This window comes from Bos indicus, chromosome 8 (genome assembly GCF_029378745.1).
Source record: "Bos indicus isolate NIAB-ARS_2022 breed Sahiwal x Tharparkar chromosome 8, NIAB-ARS_B.indTharparkar_mat_pri_1.0, whole genome shotgun sequence".
Taxonomy (NCBI): domain Eukaryota; kingdom Metazoa; phylum Chordata; class Mammalia; order Artiodactyla; family Bovidae; genus Bos; species Bos indicus.
The window spans coordinates 100,895,302-100,914,623 of record NC_091767.1 but is presented as its reverse complement, the minus strand read 5'-3'; the positions used below and the strand labels follow the sequence as shown (position 1 = coordinate 100,914,623).

The following is a 19,322-nucleotide window of genomic DNA, read 5'->3' as shown; positions in this document are numbered from 1 at the left end:
TGGACTGTAGCTTGCTAGCCTCTCTGTCCATGGATTTCTCAGGCAAGAATACTGGAGTGGGTTGCCATTTCCTTCTCCAGGGAATCTTTCCAACCCAGAGATCAAACCCCCACATCTCCTTATTGCCAGTGGATTCTTTACCACTGAGCCACCAGGGAAGCCCTCAAAATCACATACCAGTGGCCAAATGGCAGAGCCACGGAAGGTTTGAAGCATATTTGCATTTCTGAACTTCCTGCAGGATCTCAGTTGACCCCCTCTTCACCATTACAGCATGTGATGCCTATCTTCCTCCAGAGCATCTCTATTGTCCCGTTACTTCCTCAACCCACTCACTATCACTGACTTCCTGATGACTGACTCATTCTTAGGAGAATATAGATCACTGAGTAGGACATCTAGGAAATCCTCCAGAGGGACAAAGGCTGTTGGAAGAATGATGACCAGTACCAGCTCCAGAGAGAAAATCCAAGTGGTGAACATGATTTTCCCACCATGATTTACACATGGTGATCAAGTCTGAAGCTTGAGGACAGTCACTTGGGTTCTCTCAAAGGATGCAAATTGTCAGGCTAAGGCTAAAACTCTGGACCATCTATTCCATCTCTGGCTATTCTTTGGCATGCCAAAGTCAATGAAGGCATGTTAAATAAGAAGAGAATGTTACTCAGGAGGAGTTGAACTCACCATAAAACCTGGGACACAGAGGAATGGTTGTGGAGATGGGTCACTGTCAAGGGTACTGGAGCCTTGCTCCTCCAAGTGTGGTCCCTGGACCAGTAGCACTGGAATCAGCTATGAGCTTGTTAAAGATTCAGAATCTCAAGTCTCACTTGAGACCTACTCTTACAGAAACTAGATTTTAAACAAGATCTGTGGATGATTCAGATGAACATTGTACAGTTTGAGAAGTACAGTGTTAAAGTTTTCAGTGTAGGGAACTCAGGGAAATCTAGTTCTGCTTTGTTAATGCTGATCTGGGTAGGAGGCTGTATGTGAGCGTGCACAAGGTCATCTAAATGGCCTCTGATACTCTTGTTCCACATCACTGTGGACTAGACTCCAGCATCCCAGGAAATGTCTCCCAGCTCCTGCCTGGTATTCTTTTTTAAAATATTTATTTATTTATGTATTTTTGGCTGCCATGGGTCTTCATTGCTGCATGCAGACTCTCCTTGCAGTGAGTAGGGGCTACTCTTGAGTTGTGGGTCACAGACTTCCCATTACAATGGCTTCTCATGTTGTGGAGCATGGGTTCTAGGGTGTGTGGGCTCAGTAGTTGCGAAGCACAGGCTTAGCTGCCCCACAGCATGTGGAATCTTCCTGGACCAGGGGTCAAACCCATGTCCCCTGCATTAGCAGGCAGATTCTTAACCACTGGACCACCAGGGAATCCCCCTGCATGGCATTCTGAGGCCATGAAATCTGTTCTGGGGTCTCCGCTTTCGAGCTTAGTCACTCAGTTGTGTCTGACTCTTTGTGGTCTCACGGACTGTAGCTCACCAGGCTCTTCTGTTCTTGGGATTCTCCAGGCAAGAATACTGGAGTGAGTAGTCCTTCCCTTCTTCAGGGGATCTTCCCAGTCCAGGAATGGAACCTGGATCTCCTGCATTGCAGGCAGATTCTTTACCATCTGAGCCACCAGGGAAGCCTGAGGTCTCTGCTTGCCATCTCCTTATCTTGTACCTGATGCTTAATTGTCTACTGCACACATTTCCACCTTTGCATCATCTCCTTATCTCCACATGTCCATGAGACAACCTCGTTCTGCCTGTGTTCCACAAGCTCTGGGCTGGCCCTCCCAAATTCTGCATGGGTGGAGATGGAGTTTCATAACAAGCCCCCATCTGTCTGCCTGATTAGTGCGTGAAGTGAAAGTTGCTCAGTCATGTCCAGCTCTTTGTGACCCCATGGAATAGTCCATGGAATTCTCCAGGACAGAATCCTGGAGTGGGTAGCTGTTCTCTTCTCCAGGGGATCTTACCAACCCAGGGATCAAACCCACGTCTTCTATTATTGCATGCTCAGCTATTTATAGAAGCTTTTGGCCAGGAAAAATGAGTCAATAAGAAAGAGGTTTGGGCTTCCTTGGTGGTTCAATGGTACGGAATCCACATGCCAATGCAGGAGATGCGGTTTCAATTCCTGGATTGGGAAGATCCCCCAGAGAAGGAAATGACAACCCATTCCAATATTCATGCTCGGGAATCCCATGGACAGAAGAACCTGGCAGGCTATGGTTTATGGGGTTGCAAAAGATCAGACATGATTTAGTAACTAAACAATAGCAACAAGAAAGTGGTTTATATTTTTTGATCTCTCTGAAAGACTTGGGAGAGGAAACATCTCTTGGTTGGTCCTCATAGCAGAGGCTGAGGGTTCTCCCTGGACACTTTTAGGCATGCCTGTTTTGGGTGAAGCTGAAATGGAATGTGCATGTTTTTTTACTAATGGCCTCACTGCACTTGTCAGGCTTGTTGGAATGCCTTTTATCCAAAAAGGAACAAGTAATCAGGAGCTGTCAGAGCACAAAACTCAATTTTAATATTCTTGTTTAGGATCGTGTGTGTTTCTTTTATTTATATGCTCTTCTTTTGGGGGGTGCTCCACCCCCCAAAATGGCTTGCAGGATTTTAGTTTCCTGGCCAGGGATTCAATCTGGCCCTCAGCATTGAGAGCTTGGAGTCCTAACCCCTGAATCACCAAGGAATTCCTTAATGTGCTCTTCTTTCCCTGGTTTTGATTTTTGGGACTTAATGACCATAATGATAGTAGACATTAATTTTTCATCCAGTTCAGACAAGATTCCAACATGCTCCATGAAACTATTCCCTGGTAAATGCTTTCAGCTTCTTTGCTTTTTTCTTTGACCACCAATCATCTTGGTATAAACCCCAAAATTAAACGAATCATTGACTTTTCAACTCCTCCCCATAAGCAGCTAAACATTGTGAAAAACCACACAACCAAACTAGCTGGTTTTATTTTCATTATCACAGACAATGTGTATGACACTCAACCCTGCCCAGCAACTCCAGGATTCTCCAGTATGTTTGCTTTCTCACACACACTGGTGACAATTTTATACTTTCACCTCAGCCCTCCTCACACTTCAGCCCTCAAGAGATCCACTTACATTATGCTTCACTGAGAAAATAGAAGCCATTAGACTGGAGACCTTGTCATTTTGTGGTCAAAGGTACCAGCTTCTATGCATCTGGGCTTCTTCCCTGGTAGCTCAGATGGTAGACAGTCTGCCCACAATGTAGGAGACCCAGGTTCAATCCCTAGGTAAGGAAGATTCATGGAGAAGGGAATGGCTGCCCACTGCAGTATTCTTGCCTGGAGAATTATATGGACAGAGGAAACTGTTGGGCTACAGTCTATAGGGTCGCAAAGAGTGGGACACGACTGAGCGACTAACACATTCTGCATCTATATCCATATTTCCTTTTCTTCCTTCAATGATGGAGGAAGTGTCTCTCTTCCTATGAAAGGTTAATGTAGGACTTGGAGCTCAACTCTTCTAACCTTCTCAGGCTTAAGGTGTCTGCCTGAAGACCCCAGGTGGGGACCTGAGGCCCCATGTAGAGCTTGTAATTCACTGGTCACAGGCCAGTGTACAGAGAGTAGTGGCTCTGGTTGATGCTGGGCCGAATGCAGCCTTCTTTACAACAAGTCAGAGCAGTTTCCTGGTCCGAGTGCACTCACTGATGTCTGTGGTGGCCAAAGAGTTAAGTTGAAGACTGTGTCCTTGCCTTTCGAAATCGGATAACTCCCTGTGCGGGTCCTTAATGAGAAACCTTACAGGGGTGGAGTTGCCCCTGTGGAGGCTCTCCTGCACCGTGATGCTGAAAGGTTGTTGTTGAATCACGCGAATACACCGGGATTCTTGGCCCCCGGAGGAGAAGAATTCAATCCGGGGCCAGAGACGAGGCTTGATCGCTCAGAGCTTTTGTGTAGTAAAGTTTTATTAAAGTATAAAGGAGATAAAGCTTCTGACATAGGCATCAGAAGGGGGCAGAAAGAGTACCCCCCTGCTAGTCTTTAGCTGGATGTTATATAGTCACTAGCAGTCTGTTAATGAAAGAAAGGAATGTCTTAAAATTCAGAATGGCACCAGGCCCCTCACCCATAAGATGCATTTTGGGATAAATGGTTTATCCTGGGCCATAAAATGATTAACTTGAATCTTGAAGAAGGGCAGACCACCATACAAATAGTTTCATTTACATAGATTAGGGGAACAATATCCATACTGGTTTGTCAAGTAGGTTCTGGGCCAAGAGGCGGAACCGACTTGGAGACAGAGTTTGGGGTAAAGGCATAGTACATTAGCATAGCTTAAGACAAACATTTCCATAAGAAAAAGGCATTGGTTATCTCTAGACTCGAGAATAGCTAACTTCAGGCGAAACCGGGTGTCATTATGGCAACACAGTATTTTAAGAGAAACCTCCCTTTAAATTTGTATAGAGAAGGAAAAAATATTGCTAGTTTGTTTCCTCCTGCCTCTTAAGAGAGATAAAAATGTCTGACACTTGCAGGCTATTTCCTCTATTTGGAGACCCCTGGCCTTCCTGCCTGTTACCCTCTCAATGCCACACCTATACAATTGCAAGTAAAAACAGACATTCTGTTAAGGACTGGATACCGAAACTGAGGCAATATCTTGCTGCCGGCTCCGACCAGGATATCACAGGGACAGACGGTGGAATGGACTTGGCCATGGAAGATAAAGGCACCCCACATGCGGTGGGTGGCTCTTCCGGCCCCATGGGTTCTGCAACATGAGTTCCACGTGTGTCGTGACCGATATGATTGTACACTGAGCACACATCTATGCGATGGTAGAGAATGCGTTGGCATGTTGGGTCTGCACCTAACTCCCCATGGGGGCTGCACTGGGGCTTCCCTGGCATATTCAGCCTCTGACTGGGACTAACTGGACCCAGAAACAAAACACCTTCCGGTTATATCAGAAGATGGCTGACTACAATGAGACTAAGCGCTTGATTATACAAGATGTGAAGAAACGGCAGCACATGCCTCACCCCCAGGGAGAGCATGGACTGTGGAAAGGCTTTCCTGCTTGCATGGGCTGAATTATGGGAAATTGCATTTTTTTGTGTAGAGACGAGGGATGGTACTGAGCCAGCAGTGTGGAACCCCCTGTCCCTCTGTGCTAAAGTTAGTCTTGAGTAGGGTTATCAAGAGGCCTATATGGCCTCCTTGCCCCTCATAGCACCCTGTGGGTATATGGGCTGTACGGGTGCCCACACCTGCGCGGATACTGGATGGACGGTGCACTTGGGGCTGGCCGCATCTGCCCGCCTTGGTATATGTAACCCTCCCACACCGACCTGCCAATGGGCTATGATCCATGCACGGTACCGAGTGAAATGGGTCGTCTGGTGGTACTAACGCTTGGCCTTGTTTTTGCCCCAAGGGGCAACTATAGTGTACCACGATGAAGGGTAGCCCCTACTCACTGCAACTGGAGAATCCTGTGGGCAGTAAGGTAGACCCAGGACACCCAATAAATAAATCTTAAAAAAATAAATTGGACACAATAAAATGATAAAACAGAGTGATTATAATATACTGTAGTATATAATATACTGTAATAATCTTGTGAATGTGGTTTTTCTCACAAGATATCTTTTTATAATGTGCTCAGTCTTCTTAGCATGATGATGATGTGAAGTGATAAATACCTATGTAATGAAATGAGGTGAAAGATGTGGGCAATGTGACCAAGCATTTAGGCTACTATTAACCTTTGGATACTGTGTCAGAGGAAGGATCATCTGCTTTCAGTGATCCTGGATCATTGAATCATGATGATGCTGATGGGTGAATGTTGGTAGTAGGTGTTAATTAATGGTTGGGGATTCCCAGCAGGATACAACAGAAATTTCACACTATTCAGATTATGAAGTACTTATTTCTGAAATTTTCCATTTAATATCTTTGGGCTGCAGTTGAGAGCTATTAACAAACTGCACAAAGCAAAACCATGGATAAATGGGGGACTAGTGTAGTGTGGCAGCTCTAGACATCAGGTCCTCCCTCTTCTCAGAATGTGTAAAATGGTTTAGGGCATCTCCGTGCCAGGGATCAGCTCGTGATGAAATCCTAAGCTTTTCTCAGGTCTTTTCTCAGCCTGTCTTTCCCTGAGTGGCTTTCTAAATTCTTCCACTATTGCTCTTCTCTGGGAATAAACCATATTATCAGTAGTTTATTTCATCTTTCCAGAGGTTTTATATGCACACAGACACACACAATCACACACTTTTTCCTCTATCTTTTCAATTGTACTGCAATTTAATCCCTCCTCTATGGGGTGGTAGAAATTGATATACAGAAATAACGTTTTACTGATAGTGAATCTTCCAGCATGGTAACCTTTCCAAGTGTTCAGTCTTCTTTTATATTCTTCAGTGATGTTTTAAAGCTTTCTTCATAATAATCTATCACATTTTTGTTGGGTTTATAAATATTCCCATGTGTTATCATTTTTATGACTCTTGTGAATGATAGATTCCTTCCTTGGCTTGTCATGTTAGACCCATCGGCAGAGGACCAGTGGGGACTTCCTTGAGGCCTTTGTTCATCAGCAATGGTTATTTCTCCTTGTGTAACCATCAGCCAAGTCTATGCCCTGACCAGTAACGTTGAAGAAGCTGAATTTGAATGGTCCTATGAAGACCTACAAGACCTTTTAGAACTAACACCCAAAAAAGATGTTCTTTTCTTTATAGGAGACTGGAATGCAGAAGTAGGAAGTCAAGAAATACCTGTAGTAACAGGATAATTTGGTCTTGGAATACAGAATGAAGCAGGGCAAAGGCTAACAGAGTTTTGCCAAGAGAATGCACTGTTCATAGCAAACACCCTCCTCCAAGAACACAAGAGAAGACTCTACACATGGACATCACCAGATGGTCAATAGCAAAATCAGATTGATTATATTCTTTGCAGCCAAAGATGGAGAAGCTCTATACAGTCAGCAAAGACAAGACCAGGAGCTGACTGTGGCTCAGATCATGAACTGCTTATTGACAAATTCAGGCTTACATTGAAGAAAGTAGGGAAAACCACTACACTATTCAGGTATGACCTAGATAAAATCCCTTATGATTATACAGTAGAAGTGAAAAATAGATTTAAGGGATTATATCTGATAGACTGCCTAAAGAACTATAGATGGAGGTTCATGACATTGTACAGGAGGCAGGGATCCATTTTATCCCCAAGAAAAAAGAGACGCAAAAAAGCAAAATGGCTGTCTGGGGAGGCCTTACAAATAGCCGAGAAAAGAGAGAAGCTAAAGGCAAAGGAGAAAAGGAAAGATATACCCATTTCAATGTAGAGTTCCAAAGAGTAGCAAGGAGAGATAAGAAAGCCTTCCTCAATGATCAGTGCAAAGCAATAGAGGAAAACAATAAAATGGGAAAGATAGAGATGTTCAAGAAAATTAGAGATACCCAGGGAACATTTCATGCAAAGATGGGCTCAATAAAGACAGATATGTTATGGACCTAACAGAAGCAGAATATATTAAGAAGTGGTGGCAAGAATACACAGAAGAACTATACCAAAAAGATCTTCATGACGCGGATAATCATGATGGTGTGATCACTCACCTAGAGCCAGATATCCTGGAATGTGAAGTCAAGTGGGCCTTAGGAAGCATTACTACAAACAAAGCTAGTGGAGGTGATGGAATTCCAGTTGAGCTATTTTAAATCCTAAAAGATGATGCTGTGAAAGTGACACACTCAATATGCCAGCAAATTTGGAAAACTCAGCAGTGGCCACAGGACTGGGAAAGGTCAGTTTTCATTCCAATCCCAAAGAAAGGCAATGCCAAAGAATACTCAAACTACCGCACAATTGCACTCATCTCACACGCTAGCAAAGTAAAGCTCAAAATTCTCCAATCCAGGCTTCAACAGTATGTGAATCATGAACTTCCAGATGTTCAAGCTGGTTTTAGAAAAGGCAGATGAACCAGAGATCAAATTGCAAACATCTGTTGGATCATCGAAAAAGCAAGAGAGTTCCAGAAAATCATCTATTTTGCTTTATTGACTATGCCAAAGCCTTTGACTGTGTGGATCACAAGAAAATTTTTTAAAATTCTGAAAGATATGGGAATATCAGACCACCTTACCTGCCTCTTGAGAAATCTGTATTCAGGTCAGGAAGCAACAGTTAGAACTGGACATGGAGAAATAGACCCGTTCCAAATGGGAAAGGAGTATGTCAAGGCTGTATATTGTCATCGTGCTTATTTAACTTCTATGCAGAGTACATCATGAGAAATGCTGGGTTGGATGAAGCACAAGCTGGAATCAAGCTGCTGCTGCTGCTAAGTCGCTTCAGTTGAGTCCAACTCTGTGCGACCCCATAGACAGCAGCCCACCAGGCTCCCCCGTCCCTGGGACTCTCCAAGCAAGAATACTAGAGTGGGTTGCCATTTCCTTCTCCAATACATGAAAGTGAAAAGTGAAAGTGAAGTCGCTCAGTCATGTCCGACCCTCAGCGACCCCATGGACTACAGCCTTCCAGGCTCCTCCATCCATGGGATTTTCCAGACAAGAGTACTGGAGTGCGGTGCCATTGCCTTCTCCGACTGCTGGGGAAAATATCAATAACCTCAGATATGCAGATGACACCACCCTTATGGCAGAAATCGAACAAGAACTGAAGAGCCTCTTGATGAAAGTGAAAGAAGAGAGTGAAAAAGTTGGCTTAAAACTTAACATTCAGAAAACTAATATGGCATCTGGTCCCATCACTTCATGTCAAATAGATTGGGAAACAGTGGAAACAGTGGCAGACTTTCTTTTTTGGGCTCCAAAATCATTGCAGATGGTGATTGCAGCCATGAAATTAAAAGACGCTTACCTCTTGGAAGCAAAGTTATGACCAACCTAAACAGCATATTAAAAAGCAGAGACACTACTTTGCCAACAAAGGTCCGTCTAGTTAAGGCTATGATTTTTCCAATAGTCATGTATGGAAGTGAGAGTTAGACTGTAAAGAAAGCCGAGCCCCGAAGAACTGATGCTTTTAAACTGTGGTGTGTGAGAAGACTCTTGAGAGTCCCTTGGACTGCACAGGGATCCAACCAGTCCATCCTAAAGGAAATCAGTCCTGAATATTCATTGGAAGGACTGGTGTTGAAGCTGAAATTCCAATATTTTGGCCACCTAATTCGAAGAACTGACTCACTTGAAAAGACCCTGATGCTGGGAAAGATAGAAGGCAGGAGGAGAATGGAAAGACCGAGGATGAGATGGTTGGATGGCATCACCGACTCAATGGACATGAGTTTGCGTAAATTCCGGGAGTTGGTAATGGACAGGAAGGTCCGGTGTGCTGCAGTCCATGGGGTCGCAAAGGGTAGGACACGACTGAGCAACTGAACGACTGAACTGAACTGAACTGAAAGCTGCAAGGTTGAGGAGGAGCTCTCTGGCTCAGGCCTCTGGGGGACCCGGCTTTGTGCCCCTCCTCCCTGCATGGGAGGCTGGGGAGCAGCTAGTTCCCAGGCAGCCTCTTGCAGTGGGTTTCCAGTTAAGACACTGAAGCAGACACAGTACTACCCAGGCAGGGCTCCAGTGGAGGCTTTTAATGTTGCTAGAACCCCCTATACACACACAGACACGCACACGCGCATGCGCGCACACACACAGACACACATACACAGACACACACACACACACACAATCTCTCTCGCTTGCTCGCTCACTCGCTATCGCTCTCTCTCCTGGAATCCTGGTTTTCCCTCCTGTAAACTCTCCCAGCAGTCCTGCCCTGGAAGAAGCCCCACCCTCTGTTGAGACCAGCCCTAAATTCCTGCTCCCCCAACTGTGCTCCGCAGTCCCAACCTCCGGCTTCGGGAAGTGGATCCTGCAGACTCGTAAGTAAACGTCTGCTCCCGCACCTCTAGGGTACCTGGACCCGCCATGGCACAGCGTTTGCCCGGTGCTCGCCCTCTCCTAATGCTGGGTAACCTCTGCGTCTTGCACTCAGAGGAAACTTGAAAGCAGGATGTCCCGGCCATGTTCCTGCTCCCTGCAGGTTCTTAGAGATCGCAGATGGCTGCCTAAGAGAAGGGCATGGCCTGGCAGCATTTGGGGGGGCAGGGGGCTAGCAAGGAACTTGTGGGACAGCAAAAGTGGCACAAGCGTGCAAGAGGAAAGGCGGGAGTTTAACGCCCGCGTATGGGCAAGGCGAGGGGGTGGGATCCGGGGGTGAGCGATCCTGGACCCCATTCTCTGGCGGGTGGGACTTCTCTTGATCCTCGCCTGCGTCTGTGGTCGTCCGCCTTGCAGGGGTGCTTCCGGACTTAACGGCGAATCCAAAATTCTCAGCGGCTGCCTTTTTGAAGGGGGAAGACAGTTAGGCACAGTAAGGTTGCGGCTCGAACCACCTACATCACTCCAAGCAAAATATTCTGACCCAAGAGCTCGGGGTCACTTGAATTCTCTTCTCTTGGTCTTGGGTGCTGGCAAATGTACTCTTGATTAATTCTTTGCTGCCAAAGAAAACGCGCGTTTGAAAATGAGGCTGAGCAGCATCGCCACCCAGTGGCTGTCAGTTTTGGAGACTGCTTGTCTTAGAAGGCAGCGCTCTGTCTGAAAGACGTGCATGGACTTCTAGTAGGTTCTTTGTGTTTGATGCTTTTTCTTAGAATTCACTTCATATGAGGAGAGAAATGGAATATCTGCACTCCAGGTATCTGTTCACTTCCTAGCCTTAGCAGTGGCTAGGAAAAGTCTGTGTAGGTTAATATTGTTACTTGCCTTGGAAATTTCTAAGGTAGACTCATTTCCTCATCTGTACACTGTGCCCTGGCAATGATAATAATACCCCTCTTACAGGGAAGTTATGAGGGTAAAATGAGATAAGTATGCCGTGCTTAGAACAGCAGCAGGAACAGTGAATACTAAATAAACATGATTGAGGTTAAATGATAAAGTTGATGATGGGTAAACCCTCTGTTTGCCTTCGGGCAACACTCAGAAGCCATAAGAAATCAGTCACATCATGACACTGACTGCATGTTTACTGATTCTAGGAGCTTCAGGATGGTTCATGCAAAGAGCTGGACCCTGAAGAAACATTTTGTAGGTTACCCTACTAACAGTGACTTTGAACTGAAGACAGTTGAACTCCCACCCTTAAAAGATGGAGGTAAGTCATACTCATGAGATTTAAGTTGGAAGAGACTGTGTCAGTTCACTTTTGCTGAACAACAAACCACCCCAACATTTAGAGACTTAAAACAATCATTTACTAGATCACGATTCTGTGGGTTGGCAGTTTAGGCAGGATTAAGTCGGCAAGCATTCTGTACATCTTATATGGGCTAAATGGTTCCTTCAGGATGGACATTACTCATATGTCATGTTAACTGTCCTTCTGAGGGTGCACTCCTGAGTTCTCCTCTCTGTGGCCTTTCTAACATGCTGGTTTGAGCTCTTTGTTATTTTCTGTGATTTCATAAATCTAGAGCAGCAGGCAAGCTGCTGCCTAGAACTGGCAAGCTCCAATGTGCAAGGACTATTTGCTAATATGCTATTCATCAAAACAAGTCACATAGCTAAGCCCAAATTCAAAGTATGGCCACAGACTTCTTTTTGGAGAAGGCAATGGCACCCCACTCCAGTACTCTTGCCTGGAAAATCCCATGGACGGAGGAGCCTGGTAGGCTGCAGTCCATGAGGTCGTTAAGAGTCAGACACAACTGAGCGACTTCACTTTCACTTTTCACTTTTATGTATTGGAGAAGGAAATGGCAACCCACTCCAATGTTTTGCCTGGAGAATCCCAGGGACAGAGGAGCCTGGTAGGAGGCCGTCTATGGGGTTGCACAGAGTTGGACTCGTCTGAAGTGACTTAGCAGCAGCAGTAGCAGAATTCTTTTTCCTTTTTAAGATTTTTTTTTTAATGTGGACTATTTTTTTCAGCCTTTATTGAATTTGTTGCAATATTGCTTCTGTTTTATGCTTTGGTTTTTTTGGCCAAGAGGCATGTGGGGTCTTAGCTACCTGACCAGGGACCGAACCTGCACCCCCTGCACGGGAACGTGAAGTCTAAACCTCTGGACCACCAGGGAGGTCCCACTGTAGACTTTTTGGTGGGAAGATGGCAAAGACGCTCCCACACAGCGATGGGTAGTATCTGTGGCCCTTTCACATCTACGGCTGAGACCTTTCCAAGGTTGTCTCTGTGAAGCTTCGATGTCATGTTGGAGGATTCTTCTTCTTTCCTTGGTAATTGCAACACATGCCTGGGGGCATGGTTCTTCCCGACTTTGGCCAGCCATGGGGGAGGATTTCCTCTCTGTCCCATGGTAACAGTGGGGCTGCACTGCTAGCAGCTGTGTGCAGAGCTCAGACTTATCCCTGGAGCAAACAAGGAGGGGAAAGCTTCTTCACTGAGGGGCCTCCCATCCCCTTGGGGGAACTGGAAGGATGAGGCAAGCCTGAGGAAGTTGGAGGGAGAGAAATGGCAAGGCACCCCATCACGTGTTTGGAGATGAGCTTTGCAGAACATCTGCTAAGGGCTGTTTTCAGGCAGGTAAGCTTTGGGTAACAGGCATGCAATTAACTAACAGGGTTACTGTTATCCATCCATCTAGGTTGCCATAGCCAAAACCCAGAATCAAAATTCCAGAGGATGGGTGCATGAGAGTCACTCCAGGAAAATGCATGCATTGTAAAATACTAATGGGCTGATAATAAAACCCTATGTGACCCCCGTAGCCTAGCAGTTACAAATGTGGCCCTGGGCAAGATACTTAGCAGATCAGATCAGTCGCTCAGTCGTGTCAGACTCTTTGCAACCCCATGAATCGCAGCACACCAGGCCTCCCTGTCCATCACCAACTCCCGGAGTTCACTCAGACTCACATCCATCCAGTCAATGATGCCATCCAGCCATCTCATCCTCTGTCGTCCCCTTCTCCTCTTGCCCCCAATCCCTCCCAGCATCAGAGTCTTTTCCAATGAGTCAACTCTTCGCATGAGATGGCCAAAGTACTGGAGTTTCAACCTAAGCTTTAATAAAATGGAAACAGTAATTGTTCAGAACATCATAGGAAATAATCTATGTAAAGCATGAAGTGAATGCTGAGTAAATAGACATAAGAGAAAGCACAGGAAGTGCTCGCTCTGGAATCTTGGCTGCCGTCTGGCGGGGCTGAGGCTGCGTGGTCACCTGTGCGCAGTGCGCGGGTGAGCCTTCGTGGGGGCCATCTCTTTCCCCTGCTCCCCAACCCGAAGCTCGGTACCTGTGGGACGCGGGGCAGGCCTACCCGGGTGTTCCAGGTCAAGGACAGACATGAAGACTGGTGCAATAATCGATAATCGCGGCGGCGCCGGGTCAGGGAGAGGCGCCGTGGAGCTCAGAGCTCGTTGAAGCCCGCTGGGCGGCTCAGGGATAGGCGGGGCGCTGTGTAATGTTCAAGCTGGGAAAGGCTTTACGTGGCTTGTCAGAACCGCATTTGTGGTTTCTTAGACAGTGAAGAAGGTGCAAACAGTGGACATTTTTTCCCGAGGTACTTCACACTGGATCCCAGAGAAGAGAGTTTTGTTTGGTACGGGGATCATCCACAGAACCTGCTTTCTGGATCCATCATCACTGTTGGAGTCATTAAACTTACCCACATTTCAAAGGTCAAGAATGCAACTAAGCAAAGGCCAAAGGCTGAGTTCTGTTTTGCTGTGAATGCAGGGAGGAGAAAATATTTCCTACAAGTCAGTGATCAGCAGGATCTAGTAGAATGAGTAAATGTGGTAAACAAAGCTATAAAAATTACAGTACCAAATGAGGTATTAATCTTTTTCTTTTTTTTAATTTATTTTTAATTGGAGGGTAAGTTCTTTACAATGTTGTGTTGGTTTCTGCTGTACAATAATGTGAATCAGCTATTTGTTGTTTAGTTGCTAAGTCCTGTCTGACTGTTTTCGACCCCACGGACTATAGCCCAACAGGCTCCTCTGTCCATGGGATTTCCTGGGCAGGAATACTGGAGTGGGTTGCTGTTTTCTTCTCCAGGGAGTCTTTCCAACCCAGGGATTGGACAGCAGATCTCCTGCACTGGCAAACGGATTCTTTACCACTGAGCCACCAAGTATAATATATCCCCTCCTTCTTGAGCCTCTCTCCCATCCAGCTGCCCACCACAGCCTCATTCTGATAACCCAAGTCGCCAAGGTGAATGTGAAAGAAGCAAACGTCTTACAGAACTGACACTGTTGAGGTGTGCCCATTGTTACCCCAACTCAGCAAAGAGAAGTAAACGAATGTGGTGAAACTATTGACAGAAATAAGGTGAAGCGGTCACAAAGCCATCTTCCTTACTTTACTCCCAAACTGCCTTCAGACAGTGCAGTGATCAAAGCTGGTTATTGTGTCGAACAAGGAGCAGTGATGAAAAACTGAAAAAGAAGATGTTTTCAGCTGGATGGAAACACAATAGCCTACTCAGATCTGAACTGAAAAAGGAACCTCTCCGCGTACAACCACTTAAAGAGCTTCATCAAGTCCAGGAACGTCGGCAAAGTGACATGATGATCAGGGACACCCTCTTTGACACTGTAACATCGTCCTGAACTTTCTATGTGCAGGCTGATGGCACAGTTGGATGCAAGCCGTTTTGGGTGCCATTGTAGTGCTGCAGGACCCGCAGATCTGCATCTTCTATGCTGCAGGAAGAAGGCTGTGAAATCTGTGTATACAGAAGAGCATTCCAACAGTCCTTCTGAATCCGAACATGCACTCTGCTCTGCCAGTGCTGCAGCAGCCACCCCACATTCCACAGCCTCTCGCAGCAACCCTTTGGAGGGAGGATTTTATGAATCTCTTGCCAAGGTCAAGCCAGGGAACTTCAAAAGCTTGACTGTCTTTTCCAAGAGAACCAGCTTCCACAGTGACTGAACACGCTCTGCTAAAACGTCAAAGTAAAAATGGTCCTCAGGAACAAGTTTGTGACCCTGTGGACTTGGAGGACATGGGCCTTCCAGCCAGTGATGTGTATGTCAGGCGGAAACACGTGGAGCCTGACCTGCCTCATCCGCCCTCAGTGTTCTTTCACAAGGCTTCTCCTCAGTCATAAAGGGGAAATGGGTTTTAATGCATATAGTATCCTGCATCATTGCCATCCTCTCTTATAAGCTGGTAAGCCAAGAACAAAATGGGTTTAGAAAAGGCAGATGAACCAGAGATCAAATTGCCCACATTTGTTGAATCATAGAGAAAGCAAGGGAATTCCAGTCAGCTTCATTGACTACACTAAAGTCTTTAACTGTGTGGATCACAACAATCTGTGGAAAATTCTTAAAGAGATGGGAATACCAGGACCACCTTACCTGTCTCCTGAGAAACCTGTATGCGGGTCAAGAAGTAACAGTTAGAACTTTACATGGAACAACTGACTGGTTCAAAATTGGGAAAGGAGTATGACAAGGCTGTATTGTCAGCCTGTTTATTTAACATCATGAGTACATCATGTGAAATGCCAGGCTGGATGAGTTACAAGCTGGAATAAAGATTGCCCGGGGGGAAATATCAACAACCTCAGATACACAGATGATACCACTTTAATGGCAGAAAACAAAGAGAAACTAAAGAGCCTCTTGATGAGGGAAAAAGTTGGCTTGAAACTCAACTTTCAAAGAACTAAGATCATGGCATCTGTTCCCATCACTTCAAGGCAAATAGAAGGGGAAAAAGTAGAAGCAGTGACAGATTTTATTTTCTTGGGCTCCAAAATCACTGGAGACAGTGATTGCAGCCATGCAATTAAAAGATGCTTGCTCCTTGGAAGGAAAGTTATGACAAACCTAGGCAGCATATTAAAAAGCAAAGACATTACTTTGCTGACAAATGTCCATCTAGTCAAAGCTATGGTTTTCCAGTAGTCACATATGGATGTGAGAGTTGGACCATAAAGAAGGCTGAGCACCGAAGAATTGATGCTTTTGAACTGTGGTGCTAGAGAAGTCTCTTGAGAATCCCTTGAACTGCAAGGAGATCAAAGCAGTCAATCCTAAAGGAAATCGATCTGAGTATTCATTGGAAGGACTGAGGGCTGAAGCTGAAGCTCCAATACTTTGGCCACCTGATGCAAAGAACTGACTCATTGGAAAAGACCCTGATGCTAAGAAAGATTGAGGGCAAAAGGGGTTGGCAGAGAGTGAGATGGCCGGATGGCATCACCGACTCTATGGACATGAATTTGAACAAACTCAGGGAGATAGTGAAGGACAGGGAAGCCTGGTGTGCTGCAGTTCATGGGGTCACAAAGAGTCAGACAACAGCAAGCCAAGAAGCTAGGGAGTAACCTAACTAAATGTAGTTTTGTAATAGTGGCCTACCCAAAGTGTGATGGGCCCTTTCTTGCTCTCTCCCTGGAGCCAGCTGGCATGGGCATCTAAGGCAGAGGCCACTCCGCCACAGCTCTAGCCCACCAGACCAGCCTGTGCCCACTGCCCACCCACTGTGCAAGCGGCCAGGTGGGAGCTCCGCTCCAGGGATGCCAGCTCCCCGGCCACTTCATAGGTCAAAACTGACCGGGGAAGCCAGTGGCAGGCTGAGTCCAGGGTGCCTGCCAGGTCAGACAGGATCCCAGTAACAGGCATGTCAACTCCTTCTGCGCGGCCATCGCGGTTTCCGCTGCCCACATGTCTTGCTCCTTGAGAGCTTGAGGATGACCTTGTTAGAGCAGCCCGTTACTTCCTGAGACCCGGCCGCTTTCTTGGGTCGCATCTTTCTACTCAGGGTGCAGTAGTGGCTTTGCTGCACCCTCGGCCAGTGCCAGAGTGAGCCCCTCCACACTCTGGCGAGCAGAACGAGCTTGGGCTCAGTAACAGTTTCTTTTAAAAAGAAAAGAAAAAAGCCCTAATGTGTCTCAGTAGCAACTGTCTGATGCTTTGTTTTCACACGGTGATAAAAGTGTGTGTGTGACATTTTTTTCCTAGTGAATTTGACAGTTTAAATGTTTCACAATTTAAAACATGAAAATGCTTCTTAAGTATTTTGGTTACTTTTAAAATGCCACTGTGACTTCATATTAGATGTTCAAACTCTACGCATTCTTATTGGTTAATATTATTGAATGAAATAGTGCCAAAGATATCCAAACTCTTGACATCATCTGTGGCGCTGTAAAATGTACACTATAAATTGGACAGTTTTGAAATTATAACCATTTTTGATGCTCTGAATCTCAAGGTGAGCAGTGAGTTTTGCATAGAGGATATTATTGGACTAGCAGTAAGGGTTGTGGGTTATACTGGGGTGGAGGAAGGGGGGAGAATTAGAATTCAAATAAGCTATAACTCGGACATTTGTAAAACTTTAGTCAAGATGTACAGCATTTTGTGAAAATTCTTTGCCGTGAAACCTCTTGGAGATTTGATTTTCTTGTCAAAGTTTTGTAAATAGTCCTTACGTCCATGTTTGGGTAAGTGAAAGACCTCAAGTTTATATGTAAAGACTCCTGGAGTTTGTTTAAATTCACGTCCGTTGAGTCAGTGATGCCATCCAAGCATCTCATCCTCTGTCGCCCGCTTCTTTTGCCATCCATCTTCCCCAGCATCGGGGTCTTTTCCAGTGTGTCAGCTCTTGGGCTCTTTCTTCTATATTTGGGTCAGTGAAAGACCTCAAATTTATATGTAAGGACCTCAAGTTTCTATGTAAAGACCCTTAGTCACGTGATCATAGTCTCTGCTTTTTTGTCACTATTAATCTGTATTCAAGTGTCTGTGTTTTTTAATCTTGTTTAGGACTGTTTTGAGATTAATGTACTCAAAAGTCCTACATGATGGGTTTTATACAATTGGGATAAAATTAATTTTCAGTAGCATAGGTTAATGTGCTAAATAACATGCCATTTTGTGTTAGAGATACTGGAATACTGTTATTCTACTATCTGTGTAATATTTATATTTTAAATGTGTCTTTTTTAAAGATTTGTTTAATGTGGACCAATTTTAAAGTGTTTTATTGAATTTGTTACATTATTGCCTCTGTTTTATGTTTTGGTTTTGGCCCCAAAGCATATGGGATCTTAGCCCCCTGCATTGGAAGGTTAAGTCTTAACTAGACTGCCATGGAAGCCCCTCAATATATGTTTTAAAACACAAATTTGAGTATACATTTAATCATGGGGATATCATAAATATAAGCACCTCTCTAAAAAGTCATTATTTCAGGAGTTGAATAATAGACCAGTATGACCAAGTAGTGTTTTTATGGTTCAGTCTTAAACATTTGCTCTAAGAAAATAGTCTTGAATTTCACATGCTGCTGTTTTTATGATTTTTTGCCACATTATAGTACTGTGTTGTTTTGAATTCACACATGTCACTGTTTCTCCTTTCCATTTTCTAAGATGACTTCTTGTTTGAGAAAGAGAAAGAGGGAGTGGATTTCTTACTACAGTTTTGGGGTCTAGATGTTACTATCTATTTTACTACAATGATCATAGCATCAGTTTAAAAATCCAAATGCATAAAGAATGCACCACTCCACATTTTTATTCATAAGCTAATACTTTGAAAACTTATATTAGATTTTCTTTTTTGCAGTTACATTTGAAAATGATAGAATGAAAAAGCTTTATTTATTCTCTTTCTCTGCAGATATATCCATTACATCGGCTCTTTTAGAAAGCTCATTTTTCATGAACACACCTAAGACATATTGGGCAGACAGTTGGTAATATTCAGGACTTTAATACTGTTTTCTTTGGTACAGCTTCCATATTACGTGTTCATTTTAATATTTTGGTATGGTAATTTAATATACTTCAGAGTGGAAAAATATTAGCTTTATTTTGGGACTTTTTATAGAACTACCCTTGTATTCAATAGCACAGGAAAATGTTCTTGTGAGTTTCAGGGTCTCTTTATCTCAGTACTTTTATGATTCTATGAAAATTATTTAATTATTTTAAAACTTATACTTTTGTTGTAAGTATGCCACATCTGAATTGTTAAAAAATTACTTTGAATACCTTAATATTTGCTGCATTTTTTTCTGTAACTATAACATGACTTCTTTCAGAATGGAAATATATGTGTGCTTCCCAATGTTTACTTTTGTGTCTGATCTCTTTATATGTCCAACTGTAATGATGAGAATAAATGTTCAAAATTAATTCTAAAACAAAAAAACATCCAGAAAGCACAGATGAGAGCATAAGCTTGAAGCAGAAAGACTGTCTTTGTTCATTGAGAAGGCCAGAGATAAGGCACAAGGCCAAGGTTTCTAATTGCCTGTGGAATGCTTTATTT

At 44.5% G+C, this 19,322-nt stretch overlaps 1 protein-coding gene and 1 pseudogene across 1 annotated transcript in view; both read left to right on the top strand.

Annotated features, from left to right (window-relative positions):
* Positions 1 to 9,706: 9,706 nt before the first annotated feature.
* Positions 9,707 to 19,322, top strand: part of PTGR1 (prostaglandin reductase 1) — a 31,624-nt gene continuing 22,008 nt past the window's right edge. The window contains exons 1-2 of the mRNA XM_019966718.2: positions 9,707 to 9,934; positions 11,096 to 11,211. Coding sequence (XP_019822277.2) covers positions 11,106 to 11,211 — 106 coding nt within the window. The 5' untranslated portion in view covers positions 9,707 to 9,934; positions 11,096 to 11,105. The remainder of the gene's footprint in view (positions 9,935 to 11,095; positions 11,212 to 19,322) is intronic.
* Positions 12,559 to 19,321, top strand: LOC109562426 (pleckstrin homology domain-containing family A member 1-like; annotated as a pseudogene).